We start from the raw sequence: 22,324 nt of genomic DNA on the forward strand, positions 1-22,324 counted from the left end.
TATATGAATAGATCACGCCGATTGAACCGCATTGATGCCCGAGTTCTTCTTATTTCTATTTTCACTTTCTCACAAGAAGCCTAATGAACAAGTTAAAGTTACTAATTCATTCCAAAAGAGGGATTGCCTTAGTTATCTTGAACTTGGTCTATTATTTGGGAAGTATTGCCTATATGACAGACAGAAGAGAAGAGATGTAAGACGTGACAGAGAAGCATGCGCCATAGACCAGCCTAAACTACTCAGTGGTCTCATGCTTTGATTTGGAAGAGTGAGAATGCAAGTTTCTAGAATATGGAAGTCAACTTCCTAATTTTGGTTACTTGAGAAGGCAAACTACTATGTACCAAAAATCAGATGTTTCCAGGTCTATTTAAACTTGAATAACTGACATGGCTCTCTTTCTTCCCCTGCTGCCCACAAAAAACGTGTTACCACATCAGTTCCACGTTCCTTATTATGCAGCATGCGTATGAGTGATGTATTTGATTACTTCATCTTCATTTGATACCAATACCATTGGTCTATATATATGCTTAATCATCTTCATTTGATACCAGTACTGTTGGTCGCATAAGCATATACAGCATTCCAGTTTTTCTTAGATTTGATATTTGTGCCTACAGTCTCACATATGGCTGAGCTAATTGGAACGGAATCAGATGGAATAGAGTCGATTAGAAACCAGTTATCAGAGCTAGGAAGGAGCCTCAGATCATCATTTCAGCTTCATGCTTCGAGTTTTCGAAGCACTTCGGCTGTGAGCACAACAAAAGATGATACCAATGATGAATATGATCTCCAATGGGCTGCCATTGAGAGGTTACCAACCTTTGAGCGGTTGAGGTCGTCACTATTTGATAGTGAGCTCGATGGAAGGGCGGTTGATGATAAAGGAAAGAAGGTGGTTGACGTTACCAAGCTTGGTGCATTGGAACGTCATTTTTTTGTAGAGAAGCTCATCAGACATATCGAGAATGACAACCGTAATTTGTTGCGCAAGATTAGAGACAGAACTGACAAGTGAGCTTATTCTTCTCCTCTTGATAATGGGAGTTGCATATATATTTAGAAATTCTGATGGCTATAGAATTACCTAGAAACATGACAAACCTGTGTGAGGATAAAACATATGTGCAGACATAAATAGCATGAGACCCCAAAGGTTCATAAACAGAATAAAAAAATAACACTTCTCTTCATAAAATGCGTTACGATGTACATGCTTGCATTTATCTTGGAAAGAGGCCACATTGTGCCTGAACCGTGTTGGCAAATTTATTTGAAAGAGGATTTGCTTTCTTCTTGTTTTTGTTTCCTCTTTTCTTCCTCAACTCATGCCACGAATTTTGCTTTTCATGGATCAAGGAAATAATTACTGTTGAACTCTTTTCCACAGGGTTGGTGTCAAATTGCCCACCATAGAAGTTAGATATATGAATTTATGCATTGAAGCAGACTGTGAGATAGTTGAAGGAAAGCCCCTGCCCACTCTCTGGAATTCTCTAAAAAGCATGCTCCCTGTAAGTACTTTTCATGTGGAGTAGATTGCAGGAATTCAGACTGAATCCATTTGATTCATTTCTATTCCCCATTAAAGAACGAGCTGCTACATATTGAAGATTGAATCCAATTATGGGCACTGCTTTCCCACATATATGTATATACCCTCAGCAAATATGTTTGCAAGTTCTTAACTCCATCTTGCATGCAGTTTTCCTTTGGGTTACAAATGCATGTACTTTCTTATATGTTTCCAACAAATCAGGTTAAGAAGGTACTTTTCCTTCTTGAAGAAGGTTACGGAGTGGTGTTGATAATTTCTCACACGTTTTTGCAAATATACTAGTGTGAATTAGAGGCTATATGTAGGTAAGTGCAGCAACACCATGTATATCTCCACGTTCTCATTTGCCAACACTGTTTTTTTGTTCCCACACCCGTTCTTTCATCCGTCCATTGCTGTAATACTCATCATGTAATATGCTTTTTTCTGTAATAAGACTGAACTACTCCTAACCATTCTATGTGCTGTGGAGAAATCTCAACAGATGTTTTTGGCATTATGTGACTTATGTCAATTTATCACAAAGGGTTGCCGCTTCCTAATTATTTGCTAATTCAAGTAAATTGGAACTTTTATCCAGGGTAATCCTGCAATGCCAGGTTCGAAGTTACGTAAGGCCAAAATAAGCATCATTAAGGATGTCAGTGGAATTATAAAGCCTGGAAGGTTTGTTATACTGGTTCAGCTCCTCCCATCTCTCTGGATGACCTCTGGAAAATCATGCCTTACACTTCATCCTTTAGGCAGTCCTAGTGTCGTCAACTATTTCATGCACTTCTAACTGCAGTTGTTTGCATCACCTACACACAGTTTAGTATCCAGACTCGATGTAGGCTGTAAAAGGCTAAGTACTTAGCATTCACAATGAACGTATCGAATGTGAGCATAACCTCACAATCCACTTATTAGCTAGCAATATACTTCATGAGCATTGGCTGATTCTTTATATTTGAGAGCAGCGTCAATTTTTGGCAATTCGCACCAGACTTGCCCACTGTCTAAAGTGTTGCGTTCTTTGAGAAGTTTTTTCCATGTTTCGCATGTGGGTGAATTCAGCCTAAAAAAACTCATGTTTTATCTTACATGTATAGCCAATCTCATCATCACACCTGTAATTCAGGAAAACCATTGTCCTAAAATTCTATTATAGAGAGAAGCACAAGCTTGATGATATAAGAGTACATGATATTCATTGTGCCTTTTCTTGCCACAGAATGACTCTACTGCTTGGACCTCCAGGATGTGGGAAAACTTCCTTTCTAAAGGCTCTTTCAGGGACTCTAAGCAAATCTCTCGAGGTTTCATGCTTGTTCTATGCTAAAGAACTTCTATGTCAAACTGCACTAGGCTTAACAGCAATACCAATATACCACATGTATGGCTTACAAATAACGTATAAACTGAGACAGAATGAAGCTCAAGAGAACACATGTTCATCCAAATTCCTCTTCACATGAACACTTTAACATGAGTATCCTTGCAGACGCAGACTAAGCGAGTTTTCATTAAGTCACCACTGAAGCACATTGTGCCATTCTACTTGACAAAGGTGCTAGAAGGGTGCTGAGAAGTGAGACATAATATTAGTGCATAGATTCTTTTTGCATTTTATAGCTAACTGGGACAGAATTATTTTGTGGTCTATGGTTAGCTAAAGGCTTAGAACTTGAAGTTCAAAGTAAGCTAATTAGGTACAGTCAAAATATCCATTAGCTCTCATTAATCTGTCTTTGAGTTTGATATCATCTCCTGTTCCCTCCATTGTCCGATAGGTCGCTGGAGAAATTTCATATAATGGCCACAATCTTGATGAGTTCATCCCCCAAAAAACGTCTGCTTACATAAGCCAATATGATCTGCACATTCCAGACATGACTGTGAGGGAAACACTTGACTTCTCTGCCCGTTGTCAAGGTGTTGGAAGCAGAGAAGGTGAATATTCTTCTAAGTGATTGTAGATCTGTCACTTGGAAACTGTGTTAAATGACGATCTTTTGGCTTTTCTGGGTGCAAAGATATCACGATGGAGATCAGCAGAAGGGAGAAGGAGGCAGGAATCTTTCCAGATCCTGATATAGATACTTACATGAAGGTACCTTTAGAGACATTCTTCAACTTTCTTCTCTCTACCCATTTCAAGGTACAATTTGAGTCTGCATTAATTGCATTTTAGCCTAGTTACTAGAAGTTCTACTTTGAGCATGGTGCAACCAGCGTGGGTTAATTATTACAAATTCTGTTGAAACATGAAATATTAAAACCATGGCATTGCTTACTGGTTAAGGAACGAAATAATTCATCTGGCATAGGTGTAAACACAGCATTGATTCCCCAGCAATTAGTTCAACGATCCCAGGTTTGGGCCACTCACTTGATCTTACGCTTGCGTCTCACTTGATCCACAGGATTAATGGGGTAATTTAGTGTTCACAGGTTTACCAATCCAATGCGTGAAAATATGCTTCGTGTGTAGTCCGTTTCATTTATGAGTTACCACTGAACTTATATTACATTCTCTGGCCTGTGTAATTTCTTACAACTATTTGCCACTTCTAAAACTTGTATCGACAATAATCCTGCCTTGTTTACCAGGCAACTGCTCTCAAAGGACTTAAAAGAACTCTTCAGACAGACTATATTTTAAAAGTAAGTTCTTTCCACTGAGTTGATAGTTAATTAGTTTGCTGTGCCTCAAACGTTTATGCAGAAACTTCTGTCTCTATCTGTTCAACTTCTTCACAGATCCTAGGGCTGGATATCTGTGCAGACACATTGGTTGGAGATCCCATGAGAAGAGGCATATCAGGTGGTCAAAAGAAGAGATTGACTACAGGTAGTACAGAGACAAAATGCCGACAGATGCAGCAAATCTCATAAAGAATAAACTATGATTGGATTTAAACAATGTTTCACTGTCCTTTCAGAGCTTGGCTCCTTGAAATTCCAAAAGCTTATCTGACAAGTCAACTTTCTATTAAAAATTATACAGCGGAGATGATTGTTGGCCCAAACAAAGCTCTATTTATGGATGAAATAACGAATGGCTTGGACAGTTCGACAGCCTTTCAGATTGTTTCTTGTCTTCAGCAACTAGCACATTTGACAGATGCCACTATACTGGTTTCACTTCTTCAGCCTGCGCCAGAAACATTTGATCTTTTTGATGACCTTATTCTGATGGCTGAAGGGAAAATTGTGTACCAAGGCCCTCGTGACCAAGCTCTGAAGTTTTTTGAGGACTGTGGATTCAGGTGTCCTGAAAGAAAAGGGGTTGCCGATTTCCTCCAAGAGGTAGTAAACACTAAACAGATTGTCAACGGCAAGTTAGCTTCCTTGACCATTGATTATGTTGCCTATTGATATGCAGGTTATATCTACAAAAGACCAAGCACAATATTGGCAGCATCCTGAGCTACCATACAGTTATATATCAGTCGAGATGTTCGGTAAAAAGTTAAAGGAATCTTATTGGGGGGTGAAGCTAGATCAGGAGCTTTCAGACATATTTGATAGGTCCAAAAGCCACAAAAATGCTCTTTCATTTAATGTGTACTCTCTGTCCAGATGGGAACTTCTTAGAGGATGCATGGCGAGGGAACTTCTTCTCATGAGGAGAAATTCTTTTATCTATGTTTTCAAATCAGTACAGGTCAAAATAAGCTCTCCTAAATCTCTAGCAGCTATTATCATATTATATCTCTTTCAACATTAGTGTCTATTATAGTCTAATTTCTAATTATCCCCCGGATTCCACATGTATAAAGGAACTTTAAAAGGTGATTATTGTTGTTTCATCATGCAGCTTATTTTCGTTGCATTTATCACAATGACTGTATTCTTGCGGACTCGGATGGGAATAGATGTATTTCATGCCAACTACTATATGGGCTCTCTGTTTTACGCGCTAATCATACTCCTTGTTGATGGATTTCCGGAATTGGCAATGACCGTTTCGAGACTCGCAGCCTTCTATAAACAAAAGGAGCTGTACTTTTACCCTGCTTGGGCTTATGCAATTCCAGCATCTATACTGAAAATTCCTCTTTCACTGCTGGAATCTGTGGTTTGGACATCTCTTACATATTATGTGATTGGATACAGTCCTGAGGCAGGCAGGTAAGTTTTAACATGAGAGTTCTTCATTTTAAGACCTTTCATTATCTCGAATCCATAATCTTCTTTTACATTCAATGTCATCTGTAAGTTTTGCTACCATTTTAATCATAAGTCAACACTTCTATCATTTTCTTCTTGTTTATGCAGGTTCTTCCGCCAATTATTACTTCTTTTCTCTGTGCACTTGTCCTCAATATCCATGTACCGTTTTCTGGCCTCAGTCTTTCAAACTGCGGTTGGTTCCAACCTAGCTGGTACCGTTGCATTACTGATTTTGATGCTATTTGGCGGTTTCATCATCCCAAAACGTAAGGATGTTAGAATCTCTAGTCAGTTTGATTTTGGATGAATAATTACATTTAATATTTCGCTTTGTCGCTGCAGCCTCTATGCCTGCTTGGTTAAAGTGGGGTTTCTGGGTCTCTCCACTAACATATGGAGAAATCGGAGTTTCTGTTAATGAATTTCATGCCCCACGATGGCAAAAGGTGAGGGCCTTAGTAGAAGTGAGAACAACTTTTTGGCTCCTATAGCTCCAAATACAAGAAGCCACTTTAGTTGCAGAATCACTTAACCCATTTTATTCTAGAGAAGTATTTTGACATGCTAATGCTGTTGGTTTGCGAAACCAGCTTCGCTACTAAACATTCTTTTGTTTGTGGTGCTCTAACAATGAGGACAAGACATTAACTGAGCTATTTAATGGATCTCGGGGCCCCAGTTAACAAATAGATGTTGACAATTTTAAATCCTATGATCTCATTCTTGTAATTTCTTTGTGCTAACTTCTTGCCTTATATCAGAGTGTCTCATTGATGATTATTATCTCATCCAGTTCCTTGACTTTGATACAATGCAATTATTGGACCAATGATGATATCCGCTCTATAATTATTTGGGCACTCATATTCTTTCAGTAAATGAAAAAACCCTTTGCTTGAGAGTGGGTTCAATTTTGTAATTTTTAGGCAGAACTAACTTCCTCTGCATTTCTCAATGCATTTTAACTTGTTTTTGCTTGCATAACCCAAAGATGTCACTAACTCCTCTTTCATCTATTAATGCAATTGGACTTTTTCTTGCTTTTAATGCATACTCACAGATATCGTCATCCAACACTACAATAGGGCGTACAATCCTGGATAGCCGAGGACTAAACTTTGATGGGTATTATTTTTGGATATCAGTTGGTGCCTTATTGGGATTTACCTTACTGTTCAACATCGGTTTCACTTTGGCCTTAACTTTCTTGAAGCGTAAGTTTGTCATTTCTGCAACTGGACTTCACTTTTGGGGCATTACTGCCAAGGATGTTCATGAAATCACTTTAAAACTTACAGCTCCCGGATCATCACGTGCTATCATTTCGCGTGAGAAATACTTGCATAGAAGTGAAACTGAAGATTCTCATGACAGCATAAAGCATGAAGAGCCAAAGAAAGTTTCTGCCGAACCCATGCAAACAAAAAATGGTTTGAGTCCTAAATTCTTCCTTGCCCAATTATAGTCGCCCAATAATTATTTGTGTTTTTCCTTTAATAATTATTAAAGTGGGTTCTTTACTTCAAAAATAGGCAGGATGGTGTTACCTTTCACACCATTGACGCTCGTGTTTAAAGATGTGCAATACTACATAGACGCCCCTGTGGTAACCATTCCTTTCTTTCCTCCTGAAGTTGCAAGATCGAGCCTTTCAGATACAATAAATGATGTTGTCTCTTCTCACTACATTCTCCCTTTTCGGATTTCTCAGGAAATGAGACGAGGAGGCTTTGCACAGAAGAGATTGCAACTTCTCTCTGATATCACAGGCACATTCAGACCTGGTATTCTTACTGCATTGATGGGTGTGAGCGGAGCTGGGAAAACTACTCTTATGGATGTCCTTTGTGGGAGAAAAACTACCGGCTATATTGAAGGAGAAATAAAAGTTGGTGGTTATCCCAAGGTTCAAGAAACATTTGCAAGAATCTCTGGTTACTGTGAGCAAACGGACATACATTCCCCACAAATCACTGTGGAAGAGTCTGTTATATTTTCTGCTTGGCTTCGTTTAGATCCTCAGATTGACTCAAAACGTAAAACAGTAAGATTCCGCTCCTGGTTTCTGATAATTTACTTTTGTTCAGCTATTATCAGACAATCAATAATTGCCTGTGTAGGAATTTGTCAATGAAGTCCTGGAGACAATCGAGCTTGATGGAATAAAAGATTCTTTAGTGGGCGTACCTGGTGTTAGTGGTCTATCCACAGAGCAACGGAAAAGACTCACAATCGCTGTAGAACTTGTTGCAAATCCTTCCATAATTTTTATGGATGAGCCTACAACAGGACTTGACGCTAGAGCTGCTGCGATTGTCATGCGAGCAGTGAAGAATATAGTTGCTACAGGAAGAACAATAGTTTGCACCATCCACCAACCCAGCATTGACATATTTGAGGCTTTTGATGAGGTAAAGTGTGCTAAACGGTTAGATGAATAGGGTACATATGGATCATAAGAGAAGATAATGATAACTATTGAAGCCCTATGAGCAAGGTCTTATTTTTATCTCATTAGATAATGGTAACTAGTGAATCACTATGAGCAGAATCGTATTTTTATTTTATTCTGATTAAATAACATGTTACCTGGTAATGTCTTGTGCAAAACTTTTTAGTACTTCTGGATTGATTTTGGAAGGCCTAAATCTCTCTCTCTGTCTCTCTGAGCAGTTGATTTTATTAAAAACTGGTGGACGGCTGATTTACTCAGGACCCTTGGGACGTAACTCGAGCAAAATTATAGAATACTTTGAGGTCAGTTTGATGGACAACAATGAAGATTTGAAAATTTCTTCCATTCGTCGTAATTTTACTACATAATTCGTATTATGTTTTACTGCTAATTAGTAATATCTCCAATAACCAACTTCTATTGGACAGAGTATTCCTGGGGTACCAAAGATAAAGAGCAACTGCAATCCGGCTACATGGATGCTAGAGGTGACTTCTACCTCAGCTGAAGCTGAACTTGGCATTGATTTTGCTCTAATATATAGAGACTCGACATTGTATGAGTAAGTTCATCCTCTGCGACCCTTGAGTGCCCTATAACGGTGTGCGTGCTATAATTTTCTGAGATGGTCAATTATTAGGATACTTTGAAGCTATCCTGTCATTTTCTATCGTAATCAAGATACAGCAATGGTTTCCTTAATCTTGTCCTTCATACTGTATAAGCCCCTGGAGTCTAAGATTTCAAATGTGGGAGTCAATATGCCATATTTATTAGGGAAAAAACCACCAAAAATCCCAAACTTTGCCATCTGTGACACATTTACCCCGAACTTTTTTTTGTGACACCAAAAACCCCGAACTTTGCTTTTTGTGACACATTTACCCCAATGTATTTAGTCCATGGGCATTTTCGTCTTTTTTGCTTTTTCTTTTTTTTTCCTTTCCGGCGAGGGGGGCCCTCGCCGGCGTCGAGCGAGGGCGGCCCTCGCCAGATCCGGCGAGGGCGGCCCTTGCCGGCGTCAGGCGAGGTTCGCCCTCGCCGGGCGAGCGAGGGCGGCCCTCGCCGGACTCGAGCGAGGTCGACCCTCGCCCGACGCCGGCGAGGGTCGACCTCGCTGAGTCGGCGAGGGCCGCCCTCGCTCGCCCGAGCGAGGGCGACCTCGCCGGCGTCGGGCGAGGTCCGCCTCGCCCGGGCGAGCGAGGGCGGCCTCGCCCGATCTCGGCGAGGTCGACCCTCGCCGGCGTCGGGTGGTCGCCTCGCCGGGCGAGCGAGGCGGCCCTCGCCCGACGCCGGCGAGGGCGGCCCTCGCCCGAGATCGGGCGAGGGCGACCCTCGCCGGCGTCGAGCGAGGGTCGCCCTCGCCCGATCTGGCAAGGGCCGCCCTCGCCGGCGTTGGGCGAGGGCCGCCTCGCTCGCCCGGGCGAGGGCGACCCTCGCCCGACGCCGGCGAGGGCCGCCTCGCCGGATCCGGCGAGGGCCGCCCTCGCTGACGCCGGCGAGGGTCGACCTCGCCAGATCGGGCGAGGGCCGCCCTCGCTCGCCCAGCGACGGCGGACCTCGCCCGACGCCGGCGAGGGTCGCCCTCGCCGGGCGAGCGAGGGCGGCCTCGCCCGCCAGCGAGGTCGACCCTCGCCCGACGCCGGCGAGGGTCGACCTCGCTCGAGTCGGGCGAGGGCCGCCTCGCTCGCCCGGGCGAGGTGAACCTCGCCGACGCCGGCGAGGGCCGCCCTCGCCGGATCTGGCGAGGGCCGCCCTCGCTCGGACGCCGGCGAGGGCCCCCTCGACGCCGGCGAGGGCCCCCTCGGCGCCGGCGAGGCCCCCTCGCCGGATCCGGCGATGGGCAGCCCTCGCCGGATCCGGCGAGGCCCCCCCTCGCCGGAAAGGAAAAAAAAAAGAAAAAAAAAAGAAAAAGTAAAAAAGACGAAAATGCCCATGGACTAAATACATTGGGGTAAATGTGTCACAAAAAGCAAAGTTCGGGGTTTTTGGTGTCACAAAAAAAAGTTCGGGGTAAATGTGTCACAGATGGCAAAGTTTGGGGTTTTTGGTGGTTTTTTCCCTATTTATTATATACCTGCAACTTTAGCTACTGTATCTTGACCTTACTTTCCAGTGTTTCTGGTTGTCTTCAGAATTGACTGGTGTTCCTGTTCTATCTCCTCTTAGTTAATAGATTTGTAGTTTGATCGATCTGTCAACAATATCCATTGTTATACAGCTTTGCATATTTTTTGCTTCCAGGACCAACAAAGAGTTTGTAAAGCAGCTGAGCACTCCACCTCCAGGTACTAGTGACTTGCACTTCTCCTCTCGATTCTCCCAGAAGTGGTGGGGACAATTCAAGTCATGTCTATGGAAGCAATACTTGTCCTATTGGAGAAGTCCTCCTTACAACTTGACGCGTACCCTCCACACAATTGCTGCGTCTTTTCTGTTCGGGTTACTGTTATGGAATCAAGGGAAGAAACTGTGAGTAACTACGTCTCTTGGTCAATTTGGTACTCGAGTCTGTCCAAGTTTTGGAGAACAAGCTTATTGAGATGATCTAAAGTCTGCATCTGGCTAACTGAACGAACACTTTTCCGATCTTGTTAGCATCTAATCTTCAACAAGGAAGAAGAACTGAAAACAAAGTGAATTACTTCTAGATTTCGAATTTTTGGCTGGGTTTTCCAATTATCAAACTTTGCAATGGTTGGCACAATTACCTACCACATATTCAGTCATATAAGATCGTATGACTTTTTATGACCTGTTATGATGAAAGAACCGGTGCGTCTCCTGACCCCATATATTCTCATTGCTAGAAACAACCAGCAGAACTTATTCAACGTGTTTGGTTCGATGTATATAGCTGTGATCTTCTTGGGCATAAACAACTGCTCATCAATACTACACTATGTTGCTACGGAACGGACCGTCATGTATCGTGAGAGATTTGCAGGGATGTACTCCTCATTGGCTTTTTCACTAGCACAGGTATAGAACTCTTAGAAGCTGATTGAGTTGATTCCCGTAGTAGTTACTTAAGATTCAACCTTCTTAACAGATGCGCAAGTCTAGTTCAATTGAATGATCCAAGTTCTTAACATGTTTTAAGACATATACAAGTAAAACAATTTAATCAGATTATAGTGCTATGCTGATTTCGCAGGTTGTTGTTGAGATACCATATATACTAGTTCAAGCAATTTCATTTGTGATCATCACCTATCCGATGATTGGTTATTTCGGGTCAGCAGACAAGATTTTCTGGTACTTCTATGTCATGTTCTGCTCATTGCTGTCATTCAATTACCTCGGAATGCTGCTCGTGTCCCTGACACCAAATTTCATGGTGGCTGCAATTCTACAATCTGCCTTCTACGCAAATTTTAATCTTTTTGCTGGGTTTTTAATCCCAAAACCGGTAAGCTACCCATGTCATTTACCATAGTTTGATCTAAATTTTTTATGTTCTTGACTCTTTCCACAAACATTTCGTCCATCTTCTTTTCTTTGTATATGCAGAGCACCTAAATATGAAGTTTATGAATCTTCGGAGATTTAGATATCTTATGCATGTATCAGCAACTATTACTTAAAACTATTCCTTACATCTCAAAACTAACTGCCTGGGGAATTCATAGTGCTTCGTTGTCATTGTTGCAGGAAATTCCAAAATGGTGGATCTGGTTGTACTATGTGTGTCCAACATCATGGGCACTTAACGGTATGCTAACTTCACAGTATGGAGATATTGATAACGAAATTGAGGTATTTGGAGAAACCAAAACGGTGGCGGCCTTCTTGAAGGATTATTTTGGATATCACCATGATCAATTGTATGTTGTGGGCATTGTCCTCGTCGCCTTTCCTTTCGTTCTAGCAACTCTTTTCGCATACTGTATAGGGCACTTGAACTTCCAGAGAAGGTGACATCATAATTCTCTGTTATTATCACATTGTAAACTTTATTTGTACAATCTTCATAACTTGCCAAATAAAGTGAATCGGTTTCCGTGACTATGAAGTAGCCGTGTTCAAACGATTGGTATTCTGGATTTACAAGTGTACTAGTTTCAGTTGGCCAACTTGTATAACTTTAGAGGAGGATTCTGTGCTAGACAGTATGGAGAACAATCTCATCTGAAATTTCTCCTAGTTCCTGGAACCGTTACTTCTCGCCAATTTGTGATGATGAAGGAGAGTGGGAGCGCATCTCTTGGCTTCAGCCCATTTTAGGTCTCCAACAGTCGTACAATAGAAGGAGTTGTTGAAATTATATCTCGAATTTGAGTCGTTACGGAACTCGACCGGTTGGATAAATATTAAAAATGGACACTACAAGACAAAATAGACTCACATATATCCATATGTTTGGACGCGCAAAAGGAAGACCTCTTGCACTACTAACAAAAGTTATGGGCACATTTATTATATTTTATAATATGTATGTTTGTGAGGCCAAAAGAAAAGAAATAAAACAAAAGGAAATATAGGTCCCCCTCTAGTTTTTTAGCCCTAGGTTGTCTCTTCTCTGAAAGTAGCCGCACTTGAGTGTTGTCTTGAAGAGGAGTAGCCGCACAGCTGCAGTGGAAACAAATGGCCACACTGTAGCTCTTGCGAAGGAGCTGGAGCCGCGCGAGCAAAAGAGAAATGACCAGTGGGTTATTCATGGGGAGGGAGTGGGTATTTCGTGTCGCACGAGGGACATTCTAAACCATGAGCAGTGGACACCAAGTGGATTTTGTGCCGTGAGTTTATTTTATCCATTTGAGTTGTTTATTTGTAAACACTTGGAGTTGTGGGTTTAATCTAGGTGCGGAAAATACTCGAGTGTATGAGTGAGCGATTGTAAACTTGAATTCTCCGATTATAGTGGATTATATGGTGTTGGCTCTTCCATGGATGTAGGTTCTGATATATCAGACCGAACTACGTAAATATCGCGTGTTCTTTATCGTTCATCGTTATTTCTTTGGCTATATTTGTGTTGACATAAATTGCAAGATCCTGGGTTTGTCTTCTGCGTTGATTAGTATCACAATAATTGGTATCATAGCTTGAGGATAGGGTCTTCGATTGAGGATAGGGTTTTCTGGATTGTGATTTATGGCTTTTGTTTGTCTAATTATTATATGGAGATTCTGTTGTTGCAATTATGTCTAGGGCAAAAGTTGAAATTGAGAAAATTAACGGGAGGAACAACTTTGAGTTATGGAGCGTTAAGATGGAAGCGTTATTAGTAACTCAAAGTTTGGCCGAAGCATTAAGAGGCAAGGATAAGTTGCCTGAAACAATGAAAGATGCCGAAAATGACGTGTTAATGAGTAAAGCGAGGAGCATAATCCTGTTGAATTTATCGGATGAAGTGTTAATAGAAGTAGTCGAGGAGAAGGATGCCGCGGCGTTATGGGCAAAGCTTCAGGCACTCTATGTAACGAAGGGTTTGAACAATCGCTTGTACATGTTGAAGAGGATATTTCAGTTTAGATATACTTAAGGTATGTTTATCAGGTCCCACTTAGATGATTTCAATAAACTCATGATCGATTTAAAGAATGTTGGTAAGATTCTTGATGATGAAGAGCAGGACATAATGATGCTAGCTTTTTAACCATAGTCATGGGAGTACTTTATTGATTCGCTGCTACAGGGGCATACTACGATTACCTCAGAGGAGGTAAAGTCCGCTTTGTTTTGTAAGGAGTGGCAGAGAAAGTTCTGAGATGACACTTTAGCGCAGGATGTAGTGCATGGACTAGTGATTCGGGGTAGAGATCGACATTGGGGGTCCAGTATCAGCAGAAGTAAAAGCAAGTCGAAGTCACGCCATAGAAAGTCCAAGGGACGCGTGAAATGGTTTGAGTGTCACGAAGAGGGGCACATTAGGAGAGATTGTCCGAAGCGGAGAAACCGAGGTGACAGGCAGAATGCCATAAGTAGTGTGGCAAATGTTGCCGAGGAGAGCACTAGTGATGCAGAGGCTATTTTGTGTGTGACTACTAGTTCGTCAGGAGATGAATGATGCTAGATTCGGGGAGTTCTTATCATATGACGCCACGTAGGAACTGGTTTATTACTTACCAGACTGCAGATGGTGGTAGAGTTCTTATGGGGAATAATATAGCCTGCAAGATTATGGGGATAGGGATAATTCGAATTCGGATGCATGATGGAGTGGTGCGCACATTGACAGACGTGAGGCATGTACCGGAGCTCAAGAAGAACCTTATTTCTCTAGGGACACTCGATGACATCAGGTGTAAGTATGCCGCTGAAGGTGGAATACTGAAGATCTCTCGAGGTACCATGACAATGATGAAAGGAAAGAAAGTGAATACTCTCTATCATCTAATGGGAGAGACCGTGACAGGAGTTGCTGCAGTTTCATTAGGTGAGTCAGACTCTGACTTGACTTAGTTATGGCATATGCAGTTAAGGCACATGAGTGAGGCCAGTATGACGATGTTGAATGAGAGGAGGTTGTTGAAAGGTTAGAAGACAAGGAAGCTGGACTTATGTGAGCATTGCATCTTTGGGAAGTAGCGCTGGACTAAGTTTACTATAGCTATTCATTCGACCAAGCAACTAGTTGAATACATTCATTCAGACGTATAGGGCCCGTCTCCAGTTCCTTCGAAAGGAGGTGCCCGATACATGCTGACATTTATCGATGATTATTCAAGAAAGGTATGGGTATACTTTTTGAAGCATAAATATGATGTATTCGATCGGTTCAAGAAATTTACGGTATTGGTTGAGAAGTAGTTAGATAAGCAAATCAAGTGTCTGAGAACTGATAATGGCATGGAATTTTGTGGAAGAGATTTTACCAAGTTCTGTGAGATAGAAGGGATTGTGAGACATCGCACAGTACCTGGAACACCACAGCAAAATGGTGTAGTAGAACGAAAGAACAGAACTTTACTTGAGCAAGCTCAATGTATGCTTTCGCATGCGGGACTAGGCAAGGAATTTTGGGCCAAAGCAATGAACATGGCATGTTACCTGGTAAATCGATCTCCATTATCTGCTATCGAGTGGAAGACCCCTGAGGAAGTATGGTTAGAAAAATATGTTGATTACTCCATATTATGAGTATTCGGATGTCCTGTGTATGCTCATGCGAGTGATAGTAAGCTTGAGCCGAGGGCGAAGAAGCGCATATTTTTGGGTTATGCATATAGGGTGAAAAGCTACCGGCTGTGGTGCACCGATCCCAGATCATTCGATTTTCTAATCAGCAGAGATGTGATCTTCGACAAGATTGCAATGCTTCAATAGAGGAGTTCTGAGACACTACTAATAGAGCAGACAGATTATGGTGTCAGTAGTGAGGTGGAGCTTCATGTGGAGACTCCGGAGACCTAGGAGGTAACACAGGCTGAGACTGTAAATGAGGCCACAGTTCCTGAAGTCGGTGATAGTGAATAACCAGCACAGCCGCAGCATATTATAGCTACGGGTAGAGAGAGAAGGTGAATTAAACCACCGGTACGTTATGGTTATACTGATATTGCTTATGCATTGATTGTAGGTGACAAGGTGGAGATTGATGAGCCTTTGTCATATTCTGAGGTGATGGCTAGTAGTGAGTCGTCGTAGTGGCTAAGGGCTACAAGCGAAGAAATGGAATCACTCCATTAAAATTAGACATAGGAGTTGATCAAAGCTCCCAAGAGTTAGAAGATTGTTGGAAGCAAGTGGGTCTATAAATGGAAATAGGGCATTCCCGGTGTCAAGGCAGCAAGATAAAAGGCGAGACTTGTGGCATAAGGGTATACATAATGAGAGGGCATTAACTACAACAAGGTGTTCTCTCCTATGGTAAGGCATACTTCTATTCATATATTACTTGCCTTAGTTGTTGCACAGAATCTCGAGTTGGAGTAGCTAGATGTGAAAACGACGTTTCTTCATAGTGAGTGAGTTAGAGGAGTGGATTCACATGAGGCAGCCCAAGGGATTTGCTATTCCGGGTAAGGAAAATCATGTTTGCTTATTAAAGAAATCTTTGTATGGACCGAAATAGTCTCCTAGGTAGTCGTATATGCGTTTTGATGCTTTCATGGCTAGTTAGGACAATTTGAAAAGTCAGATGGATAGCTGTGTGTACTTTAGGAGATTGGAGGATGGGTTTTTGATATATCTATTGCTAAATATGATGATATGTTGATAACAGCTAAGAATATGTTTGATATTGATGTGTTGAAGAGACAGTTGAGTGCTGAGTTTAAGATGAAAGATTTAGATGCTGCAAAGAAAATATTGGGTTTGGAGATTTTGTGCGATAGGATTGCAGGAGTTTTACGTCTATATCAAAAGAAATATATTGAGAACATTGTGGCACGGTTTAATATGCAGTTGGCGAAATTTGTGAGTACACCATTAGCGAAGCACTTTAAACTTTTAGATAAGTTATCACTGCAAACTGAGGATGAGGAGGAGCATATGTCCCATGTTCTTTATTATAGTGCAATGGGTAGTATTATGTATGCTACGGTATGCGCTAGGCCTAACATTTCGCAAGCTGTGAGCGTGGTTAGCCGTTATATGAAGCGGCCTGGTAAGACTCATTGGGAAGCTGTGAAGTGGATTCTCAGATATTTGAAAGGGACAACAGACGTTGGTATAGTGTACTGAAGGGACAACAATAGTAGTGAGACTACTAGTTATGTGGATTCAGATCACACTGATGACTTGGATGAGTGTAGGTTTTTAGCAGGATATGTGTTTATGCTTGTAGGTGGTGCAGTTAGTTAGAATGCGTCCTTGGCAAAAGAACACTACAAGTGCTATAACTTGTGTACGCCGCTCACTTTGGTGCCATAAGTTTTTTTTAGATCACTTTAGTGCTAAAATTTTTGAAAAACGATCACTTAAGTGCTAAAATTTTTGAAAAACGATCACTTAAGTGCCAACTCCGGTGCCGTACACAATTTTTCGCCGGAAATCCATCGTGGCATTTTTTTTATTAATTTCTGAAGCTGACGTGGCTCGCCGGAGATTGGCACTTAAGTGATCGTTTTTCAAAAATTTTAGTACTTAAATGATCGTTTTTAAAAAATTTTAGCACTTAAGTGATCGTTTTTCAAAAATTTTAGCACTGAAGTGATCCAAAAAAAACTTATGACACTTAAGTGATCGTTTTTCCTCCGACTTAGCACTAAAGTGATCCGAAAAAAAGTTATGGCACCAAAGTGATCTCCGTACACAAGTTATGGCACTTATAGTGTCCTTTTGCCATGCGTCCTTATAGGACCATGTTGCCTTATCTTCAACTGAGGCAGAGTACATGGCACTAACTTTTATAGCGAAAGAGGCGATATGACTACGGGGTTTACTCTTGGACTTTGGGTTGGAACAGAAATGTGTTGATATACATTGTGACAATCAAGGTGCGATACATCTGGCATACAATCTGGTTTATCACAAGCGAACAAAGCATATCGATATTAGGTACTACTACATACCGTATCGGCATCGATGGTAATTCAAATAGCAAAGTTCAGGCTACGAAACCAACAAGTACAACCACCAAACATAAGCATCACATGTGAGCATCGTTAGTCGAGAAAGAATGAACTATAAACAACCATGAAATCAAGAAACGGGCCAAGCAACCCATGTTACAACGTATCGCAACTTTCTTTCCCGATATTAGGGAATTCACTTACTCAATAAACCACTAGAACACGAAAGACTAGAAGAAAAAAGTGGCTGGTGGCTTGGCTTGAGCACGGAACAAGCTTGATTTTGGAAGAAATAGGGCCTCGGGCGAGTCTCAGGTGCGATTTTCGGGTTTTCTCCTTGCTTGGCCGACCAAAACTAGGCCTACAAAGACCAAACCGTGGGCTCTTGGGTGAAAATGAGGAGAAGCACGGGCCGGTTCGGGACTTTTTGGGCGTGAGCTTCTCGGGCCAAAACGTGAAAACAAGAAACAAAAGGAGAGGAAGATGGTGGATGGTGTTGGCGTGAGAAAGGAGAATGGGGGTGTTCTATGCTATTTATGGAGGCTTGGAAAACCCTAGAAAACCCTAGAATTAAGCCAATAATAGAGGTGCTCTAAGTTAAAAGTTATGATGGCATGCATTAAATGCTCTTAATGACTAAGGCCAAAAGATAATGATGAAGGGCCAAGCTTATCCATGCCATTGTTGGCCCTCTCTCTCTCTCTCTCTCTCTCTCTCTCTCTCTCTCTCTCTCTCTCCCCCTTGGCCAAAGGGCTTCTCGGCCCTTCTTTGGCTTGGCCAATTATTGGCCTTGCCTTGTGCTCCATTATTGGGGCCTCTTGAGTCATCAAAGAGCCTTGAATAAGCCATAATGGAGGGGCACAACTCAGCTTGCAGCAATAATGGAAGGGGATACCTCATGGGGGTCAAATTATGAAGGCTTAAATGGCAATAATTGAGGCCTTTGACCAAGTCAATCCTTTTTGTCTCTTTCTCCTTAGTAAAGCTGAATCGTGGGAGGCCTACAAACTAGCTGGTTCCATGCACAAACACTCGGGCCAATCGGTTTATTAGAAATCGGCTAAACGACGTTATAATCGCAATCCCGCATCATATTAATTCTCAAAATTTCCGAGGGTTTTCTCGCGATAAAACATTTCTAATAATCCCATTCAAAATGAGGTTTAGTGTGGAAAAGCCCTCACAAATGACCAAATAGAATTATACAAAAATCTAAGCCCAACTATGCCAATTTGGGCTTCTCGGGTGGCCTGGGCGCGTGGCTGGGTCACTGGGCGCATGGCCGGGCCTGATCGGGCAAATGGCCGAGTACGTCGCAGGACCACACGGGCACATGGTCGGGCGCGAGACAGGGCTGCACGGGTGCTGCGCCGGGTCGCACAGGCAACGTGCCGAGCGCCTTCCCTGGCCGCACGGGCGACGTGCCGAATGTCTTGCCGGCCGCATGGGCAACGTGCCGAGCACCACGCCTAGTCATACGAGCAAGGGATCGGTTCATGGTCAAACACGCGTAACAGCTCATGAATGGCACGATGCACGACTCATGGCCATATTTCTTGGGCACAGGACGAGATCGGGACCAGATCTTATGGATACAACGCTTGGCACAAGGGTCGGGCACAATGGCCGGCATACGATCAGGCACGTAGTCGGTCCATGGCCTGGTTGACGGGCATGATGGCCGGTCATGACAGGGCACATGGCCTTGGCCGGCGTGACTGGCAATTTTGTCCTGGCCACGACCAAGTCACTAGGCACATGGCTTGGCACATGTCTCGTCCATGGCCTACTCAACTCAACGCAACGATCCGTGGTCGATTCGTGACCGAACCACGTTCGAGTATCAACGACCCATGGTCGACCCTCGGTTGTCATGTAGCCTAGTGGAATTCAGTACCCCAGAATTAACTCATGGTCATCCGGGACCAATGCATGGTCGTGCGGTATCACCCGCGATCGACACATGCCGATACCGGACTGATCCGCAGTTATCCCGGACCGTTCCGCTAACGGCCCTTATGGTCGAAGAGTCACTCCGCGGTCATATTACTCTAATCATTTGCAAAGTCAGGAGGTCATTCCACTGTCGATTCCTAGGCCAATTCATGGATAATCTTTCGATCAAACCATGACCAATTCTCAGTACACTCGTTCTGATCATGCTGTCCATTCCATTACCGACCTTCGGCTCGAGTTACCCGCTCATCCATTTCTTATTAGCCCTCGACTTCCTAGGCCTAAAATCGGGGATGTCACATTATGTCTCGAGTTTGAACCGTTACGGAACTCAACTAGTTGGATAAATATTAAAGATGGACACTACAAGACAAAATAGAGACTCACATATATCCTTTCTGTTTGGTCGCACAAAAGGAAGACCCCTTGCACTATAGACAAAAGTTATGGGCACATTTATTATATTTTATAATATGTATGTTTGTGGGGCCAAACGAAAAGAAACAAAACAAAAAAGAAATATAGGCCCTCTCTAGTTTTTTAGCCATAGGTAGTCTCTTCTCTGAAAGCAACCGCACTTGAGTGTTGTCTTGGAGAGGAGTAGCCACATAGTTACAGTGGAAACAAATGGCCACACTTCAATGGGCTAACTAGGTGACCAAGATCACGTGGTTAGGTCTCCACCTATATTGTCGGTGGCTAACCCTTCAATGGGTTTATAGAGACACTGATCATTAATATAAATCCACAATAGCATCCCCCAAAATCCACAAAGTCAAATCCATAATCTATATCACAAATCGGTTTCATAAACCAAAACATATACTCTTTCTCAACTCCATTCATCAAACAAAATAAATTTCACATGGCATTTCTCAAACCATTTTAGAATTCACGTAAACCAAATGCACAAATCGATATATATAACGTTTCGTAATGCCTTTCATAAAACGCTTCTCAAACCATTCACAAACAACCGAAATGTTGTAAATGTCAGATTCAGACTTTTATGCAACAAAAATGCAATTTCATAACTCATTCTGTATATAATCCATATATAGCCTTTGAAACATGAGTTCACAAACTTGAAGAAGGGATAGAACCACTTAACTAGTGTCACACTTGTGACATCCATGGATCGGATCCCAAATCAATAAAGGGAAATGGCCAGGAAAAATGATATGCGGATCGACCCAAGGGTCGGCCATGGACCAATCGGTTTAGTCGGAACTGGTAACTAAGGGATCGGTCATGATTCGATCGAAGAGTCATCCATGGATTGGCCAAGGAATCGACAGTGAAATGATTCCCCAATCACGCAAGTCGATTAGAGTGATTTGACCATGGATCAACCGCTCGACCATAAGGGTCGGCAGTGGGATGATCACACATCAAGTGATTGACGGACGGTCATGGATCGATGCCACACGGGCATACGTCGGTCGCCGGTGATTTTGCTCGGCCATGCACCGGTCACGGGCGATCATGGACCAATTATGTTGCGATCGATTCCACGCGATTACATGACAACCGAGGGTCCAACCATGGATCGTTGATGCTGGAACATGAACCGGTCGTGAATCGGTCATGGATCATTGCGTTGAGTCGGGTAGGCCATGGACGAGCCATGGACTAGAGGACCAGGTTTTGTGCCGGCCGTGCACGCCAGGCCCTGTGCCCAACCATGAACCAGTCATGTGCCCGTCAGTCCGGCCACGAGCCCAGCCGTGTGCCAGTCACTATGCTTGACACTTGTGCAAGCTCTTGTACCCGTCAATTCCAGGCAGTACTTGGTCTGGTACCTAGTCAAACTCGGTTATGTGCTCGGCATTGTGCTCTGCCGTGTGCCCTGTACTTGTGACTGATCAGTACAGGCCACGAACCAGGTCTTGTGCTCGACCAGTATCGTCTAGTGCCAATTAGGATTGGCCACGAGCCAGGCCATACGCCCGACCGTGTGTCAGTTCCTGTGTTCGGTACATGTGCTTGCATGGCGCCCGTGCAGCTCGAACGTGTGCCCAGCACGATGCCTGTACAGCTCAGCCCTGTGCCCATGTAAATCGATCGTGTGCCCGGCTTGTGCCCAGTCAGGCCTGGCCGAACAGGCCTTGTGCCTGGTCAGCACGGCTGGTCCAACCTTGCGCTGTTTAGCTCGGTCTTTGGTTCGGCAATGCTTGGCTATACTTGGGCATATTTCCACCCCGAACCTCGGTTCCAAATAAGATAGTCGATCGTGTGTGGTACGTAAAACTCTCATTTGTCTTAGTTTACCTCTTAAATTAGATATTAGTGAATTTAGGATCTAAGAAGAAGATGAACCATTAGATTAAGTGATATGCACCAATTATTGAGTGTTCTTGAAGAAGAACTCAAGCCACACGCCTAAAGGCTTCATGAACAAGAGGACAAATTGACTTAGCCAAGTTAATAACATTATTGGCAACTTCTCTTGCAAGTTGGCTAATAATGGAGCTTGTCTTTCAAGACATCAATAATAGAGGCCAACACCCATAATAGAGACCATGACCAATAATTGAAGTGTCTTGAATGTGAAGACAAGTTGTCTCACTCCCAAGACAAGGAAGAAAGGCCAATGACAAATTTAGAAAGGCCATCATTGAAGCTATGGTCTTAAATGGCTTAATAGGGCATGATAACCCTACTTAGCCAATTGGAAGCCAAGTTAAGGAATGAATCGCCCAAGTTAAAGGCTTGAGGAAGAAGATT

At 42.8% G+C, this 22,324-nt stretch overlaps 1 protein-coding gene across 1 annotated transcript; it reads left to right on the forward strand.

Annotated features, from left to right (window-relative positions):
• The first annotated feature begins 634 nt into the window (after nt 1–634).
• LOC115678235 (pleiotropic drug resistance protein 3-like) lies at nt 635–12,101 on the forward strand. The gene is made up of 24 exons (XM_056309985.1): nt 635–1,023; nt 1,400–1,523; nt 2,148–2,233; nt 2,781–2,865; nt 3,340–3,499; nt 3,583–3,659; nt 4,160–4,213; nt 4,310–4,400; nt 4,557–4,858; nt 4,935–5,216; nt 5,370–5,683; nt 5,831–5,991; nt 6,068–6,171; nt 6,786–6,939; nt 7,024–7,155; nt 7,258–7,331; nt 7,437–7,769; nt 7,846–8,136; nt 8,399–8,482; nt 8,609–8,742; nt 10,425–10,652; nt 10,991–11,162; nt 11,338–11,592; nt 11,835–12,101. The coding sequence occupies exons 1-24, from the start codon at nt 635–637 to the stop codon at nt 12,099–12,101; spliced, it is 4,353 nt and encodes a 1,450-aa protein (XP_056165960.1).
• Nucleotides 12,102–22,324: the final 10,223 nt, after the last annotated feature.

This window comes from Syzygium oleosum, unplaced genomic scaffold (assembly GCF_021117445.2).
Source record: "Syzygium oleosum isolate NSW1041296 unplaced genomic scaffold, Sole_v2.1 Sole_v2.03, whole genome shotgun sequence".
NCBI classification, from domain to species: domain Eukaryota; kingdom Viridiplantae; phylum Streptophyta; class Magnoliopsida; order Myrtales; family Myrtaceae; genus Syzygium; species Syzygium oleosum.